Source organism: Eutrigla gurnardus (genome assembly GCF_963514095.1).
Source record: "Eutrigla gurnardus genome assembly, chromosome: 3".
In the NCBI taxonomy this organism is placed as follows: domain Eukaryota; kingdom Metazoa; phylum Chordata; class Actinopteri; order Perciformes; family Triglidae; genus Eutrigla; species Eutrigla gurnardus.
This window is the reverse complement of record NC_139917.1, coordinates 18,460,093-18,477,728: the sequence shown is the minus strand read 5'-3', so window position 1 is coordinate 18,477,728 and position 17,636 is coordinate 18,460,093. Positions and strand designations below refer to the sequence as shown.

At 41.5% G+C, this 17,636-nt stretch overlaps 2 protein-coding genes across 3 annotated transcripts; both read right to left on the bottom strand.

Moving 5' to 3' along the window:
• Nucleotides 1-267: 267 nt before the first annotated feature.
• as3mt (arsenite methyltransferase) lies at nt 268-4,589 on the bottom strand. Its single transcript, XM_084005264.1, has 11 exons — nt 4,481-4,589; nt 4,148-4,196; nt 3,836-3,963; nt 3,593-3,743; nt 3,319-3,455; nt 3,155-3,224; nt 2,986-3,067; nt 2,777-2,908; nt 1,730-1,869; nt 1,518-1,640; nt 268-558 (listed from the first exon to the last, which is right to left on the bottom strand). The coding sequence occupies exons 1-11, from the start codon at nt 4,495-4,497 to the stop codon at nt 451-453; spliced, it is 1,137 nt and encodes a 378-aa protein (XP_083861390.1). The 5' UTR covers nt 4,498-4,589; the 3' UTR covers nt 268-450.
• A 211-nt stretch (nt 4,590-4,800) lies between these two features.
• Nucleotides 4,801-17,360, bottom strand: wbp1lb (WW domain binding protein 1-like b). Of its 2 annotated transcripts, none has more exons than XM_084002092.1 (4): nt 17,012-17,360; nt 11,997-12,099; nt 8,889-9,050; nt 4,801-7,843 (listed from the first exon to the last, which is right to left on the bottom strand). In XM_084002092.1, the coding sequence occupies exons 1-4, from the start codon at nt 17,096-17,098 to the stop codon at nt 6,990-6,992; spliced, it is 1,206 nt and encodes a 401-aa protein (XP_083858218.1). In that variant the 5' UTR covers nt 17,099-17,360; the 3' UTR covers nt 4,801-6,989. The 2 variants fall into 2 exon arrangements, with proteins under 2 accessions (XP_083858218.1, XP_083858219.1); XM_084002093.1 differs by lacking the exon at nt 17,012-17,360 and adding an exon at nt 13,618-13,659.
• Between the last annotated feature and the right edge of the window lie 276 nt (nt 17,361-17,636).

Below are 17,636 nucleotides of genomic sequence, written 5' to 3'. Positions count from 1 at the left end.
AGGTATAATAAAGTAGTGGAATGGCTGTAATTGACATGGATGCAAAATTCAAACGTGTACGACTGTAGACAAATGGGAAAAAATAAGGCACCCATACTTTGCAATATTATGAAACGCTTTTGCATCTGTGGGTCATTGATCTTGCCTTGATACAACGCCAAAGTCATGTTATTGATGCAGCATTTTAATTTGAATAAATTAAATTGATCTTTTCAGTCTCTTCTGATTTTCAAGTTGAAGAAATTGACAGGCAATTGTGAACAGACGATCAATAAGACATGTTTTTATGTTTAAGTAGTTCATTTTGAATGCAGGAATCTCATTTTAAATGTTAAAAAAACAACGTAACAAACTTGTACCATAAGGCAAGATTAAGTCACTAGATTTGAAGTACTGTCATTATGGTACAGTATGTTGCTTGGCATGTATTTCTCAATGCTCTTCCCACCATCATTTGCAGCAGGCAGTAGACTTTGTGCTGCAGCATCCCCCTGTGGCTGAACCTGGACTTTGTTTCTGCAGCTGAGGGGCCAGCTCAAAAGGATCCTCAATGCCTGCCTGTATCAATAGTTCAACAAGGTAGAAATCAGCAGGGGTTTACTACATCCAGTTCTGTTTAAGTATCACATACATACAAACATGTGTTTCATGCAGTTGTAAGTAATGTCGAAACATTTGAAAAGTTCCTTCTCACTTTTTCTAGCATTCCACTTTAATTAATATGCTTAATATTCTATGTAATGGCAGAATAAAAAAGTGTTGCAGAATGAGATTTTAAATGCATGTTTACACCTGGTATCAGTGTCTCTTTTATCAGACACTGGTTGTTCATGAAATCAGAATTTCACAGTAGATGTGCTTTCAATAACAAGACCAAAGGCCTTTTATTACAATTATCACCAAATAGCCGTGTTGATTAGGAGAAGTATCTCGGACCCAATTTCACTTCAGAGCGGCAGTCCAAAGGTTAAACCCTGGGACAAATTTAGATAAATCACTGAGATTTTCAATTAAATTATTCGCTCCACAATAAAACAAAATGGAAATCGGATAAAGGATCAGTGCAGTCATTAAAAAATATATAACGTGTTGTTTGTAAATGTGTGTGTGTGTGTGCATGTGTACACAGAACGACCATGAGAGCTGATAAGATGGCATTCCATTAGCTGAGAAGAGAACATTCCTTCCTGTTCAAGGTTCCCCAGCATGACTCCACAGTCTGGTTATGACTCCAAGACAGCTGCTTGACCTTGTGTGTGTGGCTGTGTGCGTATGTATGTTTGAGTGGGTATGTGAGTGAGTCAGAGTGTGTGTGTGTGTGTACGAACTTGCAGCATTTTTCCTGGTGCACACACGTGCATGTGTGTGTGTGAGACTATGTGTACAGTTTAGACAGTGGGTCTCTCTGGGTGTGTCACACACTTGAAACTGATACGACAAACACACTGACCTCTAGTGCTCAAAGAAGAATCACACAAAGACATTTCAACATCCAGGAATTGCGATATGACACTGACCTTAGGTTTGACTCCACAGGACTCACGGGGGCCTCCCGGTGGCTGGAAAGTGAAGTCCTCCGTGAATCTGGAATGCGTCAGGATGGTGGCCACCTCTCCATCGACCTCCACCACTTCATCGACCTGTGAAATACACTCACACCTGACATTATTTGCATACAGTGCATGAGCTGAAGACATTGAGCAGTTGTTGTATTGCGGGATGTATAGACCTTGAATGTGTTTTGACAGTCAAACCGGAAGCTGTCCTCTACTCCTGTAATGCTCCCATTATATATGACCTGACAGGGCTTGGTGTTGCCTTTAGGGACCTTGAACAAGCGGTATGTGGCAGAGACAAACTTGAAGTCTCCTGTATGGCCAGAACGGGTAAGAGAGAATCAAGAAATGCAATTAGTCAACCTCAACAACTATCCATAATGTCATGTGTGATATATCTACTGAACAATTAACAATGGATCATTAAGTTGCATAAATACAATAGGAAGATGGTGATAACAGTTTAGTCGAATCCAGTTTAATGTACATAAAGCTGTAAATCCAACCCTACATTTGTAAATTTGAATTATGAAAACCTGAATCTCTGTGAACCAAAGTAATAATTTGAAATAATTTAGATCTGAAAGATATCAACATCGACTATTGCGATTTCAACATTTACATCACTCACAGTGGACAAAAATCGATTTAAAATCAATTTAAAACTAGTATAATTGACATTTAATTCTATCATTTGTGCACCTGGTGTTGATGCACAACACTTTCCCAAAATGGACAAACACAACAAAATGTTGAAGCACTGCAAATGCAGCATAAAACTCTCCTGAGAAAACTTGTGGGCCTGCAGATATTTGGTGAATAGAAATCAAACATTGCTGTCAAGAACTTAACTGACCCATCCATCAATCCAATCTATCAATTAACGCCTGCACAGCCCTTACATCCATAGCAGGTGTTTTCACTTATGAATGCTAATCAGACCTCTGTGTCGATGTGTGCAAACGTGGTTGCTAACAAGTAGCTAAATGAGACTACAAAACCTCATCACACCAACTAAAAGTTGTTTTCATTTGTCCAGATTATCTTGCTGAAATTCTTTTTGGAGTATCATAAACTTGTGTTTTCCACAGAGCTGATTTTCTGCAATAATCCAAAATCGTGTGATGCCAACTTCTGTTGGCCTATAAAGATATATAATCCTTCCAGCAATCTATAGACAAAAAGCAATGAACAAGTAACTACGAAAGATAGTATCAAACCCAGAATGTCCTGCAGCTCTTTGTTGTCAACCGTAATAACATTGGATGTAACCAGCCGTGGTGGGCTGAAGCCGACTTCTTCAGCCAATTGCAGCAGATCCTTCCACCAGAGCGCTCCACCAAGACACTCACCTGCCAAGATAAATTACATTATGATATTCTGACACATCTGTGAGCTTTTATGTCAGTAGAAAATTAATTTGGCTCACCCCACAGGACTTTGTGATTTTTAATTTCCTCTGTTAATCTTTCACTGCTGTAGACGTCACTGAAGTACAGCTCGCCTCCTTCCTACAGAGCGGATCAAACAGTGTTTGTAGTGAATATGAATGCAAACTACATAAGTAGTTAGGTAAGGTGAGGTCAAGCTCCACTCACCTTGAGCACGCTGTAGGCTTCAGCCAGTACTCGCTTCTTGTCCGGAGAGAGATTCACCACACAGTTGGAACTGTAGCAAAAAATCAACATTTCAATTTCTATAGAATTACACCTCATTAAAATACAAAACAAAGACAGAGAAAGAGACTATAGAGACATCTTACATAATGATGTCAAATGAGCCCTTTTCCAGACCTGCGTCTGTCAGGGCCTCAATGTAGCCCTGGACGAAACTGACATTGGGCTTCTTGTAGCCAAACTCGTTCATGTGATAGTCCACATAGGTCCTGGCCACGTCAAGCTAGAAGAGAACACACCGTTGCATTTGAAGATGAGTTTGCAAATTTGCATGCTTCAGATTGTCAATTAGCAATTTTAATCTGTCACTGACAGTTCGCTGCTCGTTGTAGCCACACTGTGATGCTGACAGTAAAGTACCTGGTCCTCAGTCATGTCGATGCCAGTGACGTGGCCCTTCTCGCCCACCAACTGACTCAGCATGTAGCAGTCCCGCCCGCTTCCACTGCCCAGGTCCAGTATCCTGCAACCCTCCAAGCACTCGGGCACCACCAGACCACAGCCATAGTACCTGAAGGAGAAAGGACGTCCACTGTGAGCATCTGTGGATCAGTAAACACAACCAAGCCAAACCACTGAGGAATGTTAAAGCAGCCCAGTGACCTGGCTGTGACTTCGGGGTGCACTTTCTTCAGAGCCTGGCGGATGAAGGCGGGGATGGGCTGGGCTGGAGCCACACAGGCATTGCTCTTCAGGTCTGCGGTCTTCTTCAGCACCTTGCCGTAATAATCCTGTTTGCAATGTACAGGTACAGTAAGCAGTGCAATAAATGACTTATAATAACACCTCAATGCTGTACTTTGGTCGGTGATAACAGCACTGAGCCAGGTGTTGTTGACCAACGTGTTCTAGCTAACGTTAATTCATGCACTAAGCCTCTGACAGGTGCAGTACGATACGTGATGCACGTTATACCTTGACGTCGACGTGAATGGTGCTGTCCACGAAGCCTTCGGTGCGCACGCTATAAAAACAAAAGATGTTTTTAAGGTTAACTTCAATTTGTATACTTTCCGGTCACTGTTGGCTATATGCTAACTGACCAACTTGTTGGCTAGCTGACGTTACAGCAAATTATAATTTTTACGTTATTATTACGTTATTAACGGAACTGTCTCACGTTAACGGAACATGTCACGGCCGAAATCTGACACACGTCACTCATTTAAGTTATAAGGCTAGCGTTACATGAAACCACGACACGATAAATTAGTTTCGTTTTACCTGCGAAAAACGAAACTTTTTTACCTGCTTTCTTGAGCCATTGTCCCGACGACGAGGTCCGAAAGACTGTAGGATTTGTGGAAAGCTTTCAGGAGCGGTGAACTGTCTTGACAAACTAGTGACAGTTGACTTCCTGCTTCGCAAACACAGCCGGGCTCTCATTGGCTGAAAAATACAGCTGCACTCTGGTACAGTTAATACAGTCCATACAGTCCAATAACATGATGCGTGTATATCATTGCTCTTGAGAAGTGCAACGTATAGTTTCCCACAAACGCACGCACGCACGCGCACGCACACGCACGCACGCACACGCGCACGCACAACTTAACAAACGAGTCAGCTCGAATTTAAAAGGGCATGTTTATTGAACATTACATCCAGCTTGGTTGTCGTAATAAATGGCTTATGATCAGAAAAAATCATTTTAAAAACAAAAATGTGCAAAACCACCTTAAACACACTGGTGAAGAAAAAGGCAAAGATGCCCCTGATCGTGACAACAAGTTATCGAAAGTATCGTAAGTAGTACCCTTCACACAACTTCCATCGTTCAAAAACAATTTCAATCTTTTCTTAATGGAAAAAATAATACCCATAATGAAGGGGAAAAAAACAATAAAGCTAATGATTTCATAAAAATTATGAAAGCAACTATTTGGTTCACAAACACTTTACAGAATATTAAACACATTTTCAAATATAAAGTGGTTCTGAAATTGTATACAGTTCCAATATTTTTTTTTTTTTTTTAAAGGATTCAGCCGATATGAAAAATAGCTCGTCTTGGTACTACATGTACCACAATCACACAATATCACGTTCTAGCTCACAAAAGCGTCAACATATAAAGCACTCCAGACTGTGTTCAGGCATTCATGGATACGATTCGATCATCTTAACGCTAATACAAAAAGTTCACGTTACAAATGATCTTGTGCTAGAAGTTTTGAGAGACATCTTCTGTTCAGATTGTTTACGGGCAGATATGGAAATCTTTGAGACCAAATTGGCCGAAACATTTGTGCTTTGCAGACATTTTAGATGTGTGCATTTTTTAGGGTGCTTCTAGGAAATCTGAAAACAACACATGATACAATGACAGGTAGCATCACTAAGTTCCAGTTAATCCTACGAGAGCGCGCCAACTATAATTACACTTATTTTATAAAAGTTTCACACAGCACGCTCATAAAACATTCAGTGGCATTTTCCATTCATCATCAATCGACATCTATATTGCAGCTCCTGTAAGATTTTGATTTAAAAAAGGTTAGATTTAAGACATTAAAGCTCCTAAAGGCATTTCAGAGAAGAGACATATAATGGAACTATGTGGAACTAAGCTGGTGAAGGTGGTCATCTATTGAAGTGACTGACACAAAAGTTTGAGGTTTGACGTTGCCCATCTCAGTTGTAATCTCTAAGAAGCTTTATACTCTTTTCTTGGTTTAGGTACCTGGTGGCTCATGGTTCGTCAGTTTCAATGAAACTTATTGTTCATCAAAGTTTTGCATGGAGTTTGGGGGAATAGGCACCTATACTACAAACATGTATTAAATGAAATGATTGTGTACAAAGTGAATCTGTTGCATTCCCTGCTATGAATCCACAAGATCTATTTCTTACAGACGTTGCAAGAACCCTTAGCCACGAACCCTAAGACACAAAATCATGTACTGCAATTTAAGACTGAATTAATGAAAGCATTTTCGGTTTTGATTATTATTATTTATTTATTTTTAGCTAAAAGCTTCATTTACAAAGATAAATATAATTTGTGCAAAATATAAACTGCTCACATGAAGATTTGTAAATGCACATCTTGCACTTCTCTATCACTAGCGGAGCAGATAGAGAGCAAAACAGATGCAAGGCAGAGCGGTTCTTTAATAGCTGAAAAAGCACTTTGGAAGTACAAGTCTAACCTGACATCCCACACAGTCTCGCTCTAGTGTCCCTGTACAGTATCAGTTTGCATAAGCACATACTGTGGTGAAACCACATTGCACTCATCCAAAATGTTTCTGCCGTTTTTTAATTTTTTTTTTTTTTTTTTTTTTTTAAGTTTCCTGCCTGTAGAGAATGGCTCTCCAAAATTGTTGCAAGCAACCGGTGAGGCGAGCTGCATTCATCCTGGGATGTGAAAATCCTGTCCTGACATCACAGCTTCCACTATCAAGTCTTTCACTGTGTGTCAGCAGCATCTGTTGAGGAGTACAACTCAAGGACTATGTGTGTGTGCGGTGTGAGAAGTCTCAATTGCCACAGGCTGTTTAAAGGGCTTGGACTGCCCAAACATTACCCAAAATACACAGGTTTAAGGCCACTATTCCAGTGTGTGGTGGCGCAGGCTTTCTCAACCTCCGGATCTTGGTCATAATTAGATGAGAATCCACTCCCTGCTCCCACAACTGTTTTATCCAAGATGCACACATTCTTAAAAAATTCTCACTCAGAAAGCATTTAGATATAGAACGCTGTAGTGCACTCCCCTTCCTTCTATGGCACAAAAGGTGTGTTTGACTGGGTTTCAGCCCTGCGGCTCAGTGCTGGTGCTGTGGTGCGGCCCCTCCTGCTCGTTGATGGTGTGGAGGAAGAGGCACACTGGAGGGGTGAGCGGGGCGCTGCCTGTCTGGTGAGCCGGCTGAGGAGGCCCCGAAGACCCACGTGCAACCCGCCTATCCAGCCCGCCCAGCGCTTGCTCCTCCTCCCCACTGAAGGAGGCTCGATGGCCACAGCTGTCGCAGAAGTCGCCAACCTCCTCCTCCTCCTCCTCCTCCTCCTCCTCGTCCTCATCATCTTCTCTCTCACGCCCAAGCAGGCTCTCTAGTTCCCTCAACTCCTTGCCTTCCTGGCCTGTCCCTCCGGCTCCACTAAAAACCCTGCTTCCACGTGTGCCACACACACACATCTCAATCCCAGAGTCCCCTGTGAATCGCCTCCTCCTTCCATTGGGGAGTCGGTCTTTGTCCTCAGCAGAACCCTCGGACAGGTCCTTCAGCAGGGGGTCCTTGCAGGAGTCGTCCCCACTTCCACCTCTTTTCTCCTGGCTGGTAAGTCCCTCGCTACTGTTGAGCTCATCTGACAGCAGGATCATGCCCGACTCCTGTGTTGTCTGCATGGGCTTGTTGTCAGGCTTTGGCCTCAAGTCTAAGGTGGGGGATTGTGGTTCCTCTATGCTAGGTCTGCAACACAGACTGTCAGAGACCGGGGGCATCGGAGTGGGCTGGATAGTTGTACAGTGTCCCTCCTGCTGCTCAGGAGCCAGTGGGCCAGAAGCCACTGAGGATGGGCCTGTGTGTAAGGCACTGTAGGGAGGGGGAGGAGTCTGTGGCCGGTTGACCACCTCTTCGTAGTCGGGCAGGAGGTAGTTTGGCAGAAACCCTGAAGAGAAAAAAAAAATGTCAATTTGCATATACAGTGTACACATCCAAATACATTTTACAAGGCAAACAACACTTAAATGTGTTAGCTTTCTCTTTAAATAAACACCACTGTCTGACCCTATCAGATTTCAGTGTGACCTCACTGAATGTCTGTGACTACTATTCAAACATTCCCAAAGCAATAGGGGGAAAAAATGTGAGAAAACAAGCTACTTTATGGGTCAATTCTGTGCTGAAGGATGCAAGATGGTGTTGCAACACTGGAGAGCTACCAAGAGAGCAACTGCTGGCCGCTTCTTGAAAACTGGGGCATGCAAACAGGGAAGGTTCTGACGCTGTGTGAAACCAGGGATACGTGTCAGTGCACACATTACATTTGAGCCAGGGACCACTGCTTTGTTTGACACTAGTTTTAAATCCCTCCATTTGATAGAACTAGAGTAGAATTTCTTGTTTTTTTCCTTTAGAAGAAACGGAGAGGGAAGCTACTGGACGACATGACATCATCATATCTTTAACACTACACTGCAGATGGTAGTCCAAGTTATAAAAATGTCTACAAACAGATTTAATGAAAAAATAATTTACATACTGTGTACACTGGCATAAATCATATTTGCTGGGTACCTAAAAGGGCTTCGGCACAACAACAACAACAAAATGTACAAAAGGGGAAGATTAATGTGTGAAGAATCTTTGTTTCAGAGAAAATTAGTGACGTCTAAGCCAAGCTGGGACAAACAAAACAAATTAAACCTTTCATCAATTTTGATTTAAACTCGATATTCTTATTGGGAGGCTTTATTTACTCACTCAAGCTGCTTTGACATTGATAAGCAAACAAACATGCACGCATGCGCACACACTGCACACACCCCGGGTCCATTGTAAATATCACAGTGTTGATGAATTCAGCTTTTAGTACTCAAATCAGGCCTTAGTAAATGTCAGTCATCATTATAATTCATATAGACGTATGAAATGCATACAGCCCAAACAGTTTTATCATCATGCTGTGTGTGTGTGGGAGTGGCAGCTCTTACTGAAGTAGAAGGGCACAGAGGGGTAGTTGTGTGCTTCTCGGTAAGCAATGAGGTTGATTTCGTGCTGCCGTTGTTGCTGCTGCAGCCGGTGTTTGGTGCGGCGATGGTGACACACGCAGCAGCAGCTCAAAATGAAGATTATTGCCCATACCAGCCAAAACCCTGAAGTGAGAGGAAGATCAGATCACTTGCACGGTCATGAATCGCTGTGATATGAACTGTACCAGCGTGTGGCGATGTTACATAAAGTGCCTGTTGCTGACACAAACACTGCAGATTAAATACTGACAGCATCTCGTTGAGAGACACATTCACATGCTTGTATACTGTCTGTATATCATTACGATTATTTTTTTGGCATCGAATCAATGCAGTCATCACAGAGATGTCCATGTTATGTCTACAACAAGGCACTGACAGATTAGTCTATGGAGCAACCCCACATATAACACTGAAGCAGTTTCACACAATGTCTCTCACTTTGGAAGGCATATTTGTAAATGTTGCATAAAACATTCTGGTCTAATAAATATAAAGAGAAAATAAAAAACATTAAATCACAGAATCCCTTAATCCCAGTAGTACAGCAGTAATAAAACACAATTAGAGAAATCTCATTCTTCTAAAAACACTATGACAAAACAACCTAAAAACAATGAGATTGTTTAAGAACACTCTGTCCTAATTCCCTACAAAAGGCATTCTTTTTGTAACTGTACTATCTAGAATCCAGTCGAATCAGCAGCGGGGAGCAGAAACTGCCTTCTGTTTGTGTTTACTGTATGTTTGGAATAAGTTGGACGGCATTACACCGATACAAACACATGTGGGAACTTCACTTCAAGGACTACAGAGCAAAGAGGCCTATCTTCTCTGATAGATACAACTTTTGTTTTTGTTTTTTTTTAAATCATGCTGCAACTTGCAGATGATTATATCCGACTATCATTTACATGTAATATGACTGAGTGAACCAAAACTACCAATGCATTAGTCTCAAATTTTTAAGCTCATTCGGTGGCACATAATGGCAAATGGACCTGCAGCACCCTCCTCGTCTTTGAAACACTCCAAGAGCTTTACACTGCATGCCAACGTTCACCCATTCATACACTGATGGCACCATCTGCTCATCAGGCTCTAACAATCTGTGGTCTGAGATTGACCGCAGATCTTCCAATAGATCTACCTCTGAGCCGCCCGACAACACACGTCAATACCTGTATGCAGTGAATGTGACATAATATAACACAACAAATCACATTTTTGTCATAGTAGACTTTTAAAGAATGCTTTCCAAACTCAACCTGTGTAAAGTAAGACATTTAATACCGCACATACACGTCCTCACAGTACATCACGTCATGTTAACAATCAAAAATGGGAATGAAGTACAGCTAATACATAACAGCCAACAGGTAAAGTGCTGTAGATGATCTAGGAAGCATGGGTGGAAAATAGACATGTTTAGAGAAGTTCCATGTGCGTTTCTATGTAGTTTTTGTTAAAGTCCGTGTCATGAGGTCATGTGATGTCCAGATGACCAGCTTGCAGCTCTGTAGCCCCAGACGCACCACGTCAGATGGATCTGGGAAGAGGCATGTAAAATGACATGGCTTAAAATTGGTTTAAAATGCCGGTTTCATTAGTTCAAACAATAAATGTGTGGGTCAATGTATTTTTCACCCACTGGGAGGTAATACCCACCCTGCTCGCTGGGAAGAATGAGATCCTGTCCATCACTCCAGCGTCTGATGTCACCGTTTGGCCACCCAATAAACTCTGCGGGTTAATCTTGACGAGTCCAACATTCCATCTGGGCTGGATCCAAACCAGGAATGGTCAGGTCAAACCATCAGGCCTTTCCCCAGTTTGCCCTTGAATCTCTAGGATTTGTATAACTTTGATCTCAGGAGTGCGGTGCATTAGTATTGCTTGCTTTGCCGTGCTGGCCGTCATGTCACAGGCCTCAACAGTCAACCTCTCCACCTGAATGGGGCTTAATTTAACATGACACGTCTTATGGTTCGTGTTGCGTCGTGTTCTGTATGGGGCACTTGTCACTGATCTCCACGTCTAATCTGTGACACAGGCCATCTGTCAGCAGCTGAAATATTAGACTCATTGCAGAGGAACTGAGATAATTTTCATGTGCCCTTGAAACATTTTTCTTAAGGGATCTGGTGTTGACGTTGATGAGCCTGGATGAAGGTGATCCGGTTTACGATACTTCACTTTTTACATATCTACATTCTTCTTGCTTCCTCTGCACGGCGGTACACAACATCCCTTTCTGACTATATTCCCAACTTCCATTGAAAAACTGTCAATTATCTACAGTCAGTGGTTGTACGTTGTATGCAGCCACGAAGATTGCAAGCAATAGAAATGGAAATAAAATAAAACAGTATTGCAGCCGAGACCACCCTGCTCCTGTAATACGTGAACACCCTGCTGTATGCGTTCCGCCTGATGTTGAAACTAAAATGCAAGCCGGGTGATGAGGGCTTTGTGTCTGCTTTTAGATTGTGTCTCACCTCCTTCAAAAAATGTGGCTGTACCCTTATTACTAAGAAAGCACTGATAAGCCTCAGGGCGTTGTAAATTGTTCATCCCTTCTCCATCATTGGCAAACAGAATTTATAATGTAGCTAAATATCCCACTTTAGGTTATCCAAGGTCTCTTGTTCAAGTTGTCCTCCCATCCTTTGGAAGGAGAGAGCAGATACGTAGTGACATAATCCCATTTAAGATGTGATGAGTTGTGTTGCCACATTGTTCATTTGAATACCCGCAAACCAGTCATGTTTACATCGATATGTGTCCAGCATTTCACCACTTCATTAATTTTTCCCACATATCTATTTGTGTGATATTCTTATAATTATAGATAACCTGTTTGAGGGGGCATCGTGAACTCCAAACAGACCCCAAAAGACAAAGACAACCAAAAAACATAACAATTCCGGCCTAAGTTGTTGTTAGCGAGGAGGCATGACACTGGTACTGAGTACTGCTAAATCTAGCAGTTGCCAGTACAGCAAGGAATGACAAGATAGGCAGACAGGGCAAAGAAAAAAGAAAAATTAGGGAGAGCAGGGTACTTACACCAGAGCTCATAGTAGTAGCTGCAGCACTGAGAATTCCCACAACAGTGTCCCGACTCACAGATGTAGCTCTGGTTGTTAACACCATCACAGTGCAGTAGGCTCTGCAAGAGAGAAACACTGTCACTTTAAAAAGGAAAATCATCATCAACATCTCAAGGTATCTGGTTACGGTGTGCAGTGCCAATACAAAAAACAAAAAAGCCCCCCCACCATGTTTCATGTTTTATTTTTTTGACTCGCACAGGGTGAAATTACATCTGTTCGGGGTTTTACGCTGGTCAACAGGAACACTGTTTATTGCCAAAGTAACAAGAAACCTCTAAATTGATCTACATTCACTTCAACTACAAAGTTAAAAAAACATTTGTTTGGTTGTGAATGTTTGCCTACGTCAGCTGCTTTTAGAAGCTACATAACAAGTTCAATTGAGATTTCCAGTGTGTAATAAAAGGGGTGACAAGTCATTTTAGGTTAAATACAGACACATTAGGTAACAGGACATTATGCAATTTCAGCCTTAAAAAAAATAAAAAATAACAGCCCAGTCAACGGCTGAAAAATAAAGTGGTTAACTAAGGCCATAGGGTTTTTTTTGTTTTTGGAGTGCTGCTAATCCTGTTCATGCAGCTATTGTCACTTTAGGAAAGCACCCAAATCACTCAGAGGCAGCACATCTGTCCTGCATTGGATGGCACTCTAGGAGCCCATCAGAATTACGAACATTATATATATCCACACGCACACACACAGTATTCTTCTCCTTAGCCCACACAGCTTAAGTAGTTGGAACTGACAAACTTTGAAGCAATACTCAAAAAAAATACACATTTTATATAAAAAATCAAATAATTTGGGAACAGTGTTGAAAAAAGAGAAAATGTTTCTTTATACAACATCAAAAAAACAATATATGATAAAGATGACTATTTATAACAGAGCATTTTTCCCTGATCTTTGATTTGGAATAATGATAACACTGCAGGTGTCTTGTAGCCAGCATTTAAACTTAGCTCTGGAGTAAACAAGTCCTAAACACTTGTGCTGGTACACTGCTTGAATTTCACAAGTGTTTAAGACCTATATCAAGTGCAAATTTCAGAATTGCAGCCAGCACAAAAATACTCAGTATTTAAGTATGTAATTGAATGCACAATTTAAATTTAAATGTTGTGCTGAGGCCTAATCAGAACTATAAAATATATTTATATATATATATATATATATATATATATATATATATATATATATATATATATATATATATATATAAATAATATATATATAAAGAACAGTCTACTTTTGTCCCAATTCAATTCCGTCATCATTTGTCTCCACTCGGATAGTGTTACATGCACTGTCAATAGAACAAACTAGTAGTTCTGCCTGATCAAAAGTTAACCTGACAAAGCGTGTCTCATGAAAATTGTGAAAGGACATGTGTGAGACCATAATCAGATCAGATAGAGCCACATAGAGACAAGGGAGCACTGTAATCAAAATCCTCTTGTGAGAAAGGTCTGTGGATTTTTCCAGCAGATCCCTGAGATGCTTCTTCTAGATTTGCTTAATGATTAGCTAGCCAAAGTTCTATAGAGGGAGAAGTCTCTGCTATAGATTACCAGCGTAGGTCCCAGATTGCGACGCATGATGATCTAGGGTCCAAAAATCGCAGACAAGTTCCTCCAACCTCATGGGTCCATTATCCCACACAAGAAGTCAAGCTGCTCTCTGACATACTCTCACTCTCTCTCCCCACGGAAATTTCCAAGCAGCAGCGGAGGGCGAGCTCCTAGCTGGGCCGCTGCGTGATAATAAGGCGTACAGAGTCGTGCGAGGTGTGTGTAAAAGTGTGAGGCCTGGGGAAACGTCAACAAAAAGCAGTGAGAATGCCAGACGGTGCAGTAACATGGGAATGATTCATCACACACCAGATCGGGAAAAGCCAAAGACTACCGACACTAAATGTGGCCGCAGCCTCAAACAACAAACTAGTCATTTCTCTACAGCTGTTTCAACCATATCAACATGACATTTAAAAAAAACAAACACAGCCCCAACACAAGAAGGATTTTATTGTCTGTGTCATATACACATGATGTTCTGTTCCTCCACTATGTCTCTGCTGGCATCAGCTGTTTTCACAGCCTCACTAACTACTCCCCACCATATGCTCTCCGCTTGGCAGGCCGAGACATTTTTTTGCAATTCAATACAGATAACCATCTAGTTTGTTTGTGGCTTCATTCTGCAGCCGCTGCATAGAGATAGACAAGCACTGAAGGGGGGGGGAGTTTGGTAAATAAGCCTTCGTAAACAAAACAAAAAAGTGCTCAATCTAATCTTTAACATGCATGTCACTCTACGGTGGGAAAAATGAACAGCTGACCCTGGAAGAAATGTAAGGCATCTGTGTCCGTCCCTGAATGACTGTTATCCTGTAAGACAGACAGTGACCAGGCAAGAAAATCTGAACAGACTAGATTCCTCTGTCCGTCATCCAGACGACATCACCGAGAATCCACCTCTCTCATGCTATTTTACCAGATTAAAAGGCAGATTTGGTTACCATCCCAGAAATGATTGCTGCGTCAGAAAGTAATCAAACTTAATTATGAGAAGCTGTTGAAATGAGCAGACAAAATGAACAGTTAAAAAAAATCCCCCAGTGACTATGGAATAGTGTTCCTGGAGATAAGCGGCCACAGTTCTTAGTTAATTCCGACTGCGCCGTCATTGTTGATTCACTTAGCGCAGGCCGGTAAGACTTGGCAAGTTAACAGGTGCACTAAAAAACCTCGTTGACCCCTTATTTATTATTCTGTCCTGCAACAAAGAAAGGTGCTCTTTCATAGTCATCAAGGTTAGGCAGTGCAAAACACCACGTCATACATTCCCCTAAAGAACATCTTCCAAACTTCAACAGTTGAGGAGGTCAGTTTAAAACACAAGTAAACTTGTTTTACCTAAAAGTTAGCAGCATTTTTTAGACACCAGACTTAGACAAACTCTAGCCGTTAATATTACACAGCTGTTGGTGCAAAGTGAGAATAAAAACTGGTATTGGCGTCCTGAAGATACTTCTGAGCTACTTCTCGCAGATTAACAATTACTTAAATATCACTTAATATTCTAATTGCTTTGAGAATTTTGAGAATTTTGATGCATTAACAATATTGATCCCTTGAGAATGCTTTTGGGATTAAGGGAGACTTTGTAAACTGTTTTAAGACTTGACACTAAGGAGTGTTGTATGAAAACACCGATGTACAAACAAGAAATTTGAAAGTGGCTTTACAAGCTCTTAGTCAGGTATTAGGTATTAGGTAAAAAGACAAATAACAGATGTTTTTTCTTATAAACAGCTGTGTAAAGAATCAAAGAAGCTGTGAAGTTTCTAAACAGCCCCCGAATACATCACAGTGAAAAACCTCAGTAGGAAAGGCAGAGTTTAAGGGCCGAAACGAAACAGGTCTTGTGGATATGGAGTCATAGACTTCCACTCTCACTAGAGTTTTTGTTTTGTTTTGGAGAGTGAAAGGGACCTTTTTCCAATAGTAGACTCACTGTATAAAGGCATGGATAATTCATGCTGTGAAGTGCTAATGAGAACGGAGCTAATGAGACATGTTAATTGTAATGTCAGACAGTAACAAGTGACCACTGGTTAAGATAACGCACATGAGACGGATTAAATATAGCTGGCTATGTTGTGTGAAATATTTTAGGGCTGAATGCAAATAGCATAGCTCAGGGCCTCATAGTGTAATTATTGTCTCCCAGCAGCCAAGGAAAATCAGCCTTACACGCAATAAACAAATGAGAGATTTCTGTTCCCTGGCACCATTTTACACCTAACTTTTTCTTAAAATAATGATAAATAACTGCCTGCAATTATGGGTTTTATAATCCTATGGTTTACATTGATGTGTGCACTAATGAACAGATAAAGACACTGCACATGATAACAACAGTAACTGGATTTTCTTCACCAAGAAAATAAAAAGAGGCAGAAAGCCAATTTAGTCCATGATTTGTGGCTTGATAGCAGGAACCTTGGACGGCAGAGGAACTTCAACCCTCAACACTTATGAACCTTATTTTAGCAGCTGAAGATACAACATAATACAACTAGTATTAGTTTGCAATGTTACAGATTAATACTCACCATGCCCTATAAAATAAACTTGATAAATTCACTGTGCACATCCATATGACAAAGAATAATTGCTTATTATTATTGCTGAATTATTGTGAATAAATATAGTTCAACAGAACTGGATGCTGACTTGCTACATCAATTTATATAGTACACGCATAAGTGTAGCAACAACATAATGTCTCCAAAATGTGTAGCATCAAAAGGGTAAGACTGCTGAGATTGACAACTTAAAAAATACCTCTTGACAGGTGCAATCACATTTAAAAATAGATAGTTATTCAAAGCTCACTTCTCATTTCTCCCTCCTCAGAGGTTACAATATGAATCCACTCAACTTAAACAGTGAACTGAAAAAATGACTGAAAATGAAACTTCAGCACTATGAATTCACCTAACTAACAAAAACGAGTTTCTGTTTTGCTGGCATACAAAAACACACGTACCAATAGGTGCTTAGTTGTTATGTCTCCCGATGTGGTTCGCATTCATACCTGAAGAACTGCTTTTATTGTTTATGCAACTCACTTCTGGCTAAAATGTCAAGTCTTTACCATAAACACAACAGAGCAAGGCCCTGACTCACGAGTGCCCCTTTACTTCAACGATGCTAGCTACGTTAGCTGCCGCGGCTAGCGACATAACTCAGCAAGCGTGCCAACATCTTTCTTGACAGCACAGTACGAGTAAAAGCAAGACAATGTCTAACAATACCAAATACACTACGCTGCAATGATGACGGGCGGGTTGTTTAATAAGCCGATACACGTTTAGTTGGGACAGTTTGCTAACTTAGCCGTTTAACTAGCTAGCTAACAGAGCTGTGGGCGAGAGAGGCTTGTTTTTGACTAACTTACCCTGTCTGCTGCAGACTCGGTGGGGGTGACAGGACCAACAGCGTGCAAAAACAATCCCATTTTAAGAGCCGAACACACGCCTCTCATTCCTCCCAAAAAAAAGTAGCTACGTCTTCGGCGAAAACATACGCATGCAAACGTTGTTTGTTCACAAAAGTGTGCGCTAATGTCCTGTTATTTCGCGGCCCCCGTCGCCCTGAGAGGCCGCTGCATGCGCCGCCTCCTCTGCCTACTGGACATTTCACCAAGGCTCGGTGCTCACTCAACTGGCTGCTGCCGCTGCCACTGGCTAATACAGCTGTTACACAAGCCGCTCCCCCAGCACAGGCGCTCTGCCGTGGTCCGCTGGGTGTGGCGTGCTCACCTCAACCCGATCCATGTGCGCAACGTGATGGGCGTTCAGTTGCGTGGGTCGCCACTGGTTTTGCGGACTGACCCGCGATTGGACGTCCCCCGGGCCAGCTGGGAAGAGATTGACCAATCGGTGATCGGTGCGTTTCTCGTGCATGGCCTTGTTGTCACTCTCCTTTTTTTACGGGAACACGCGTCTCTCTTCCCTCATGACCTTTTAACTTTGTGATCTATCTAAACTATTTTCATGTTAGACACAGGAAGAAATCTGCTG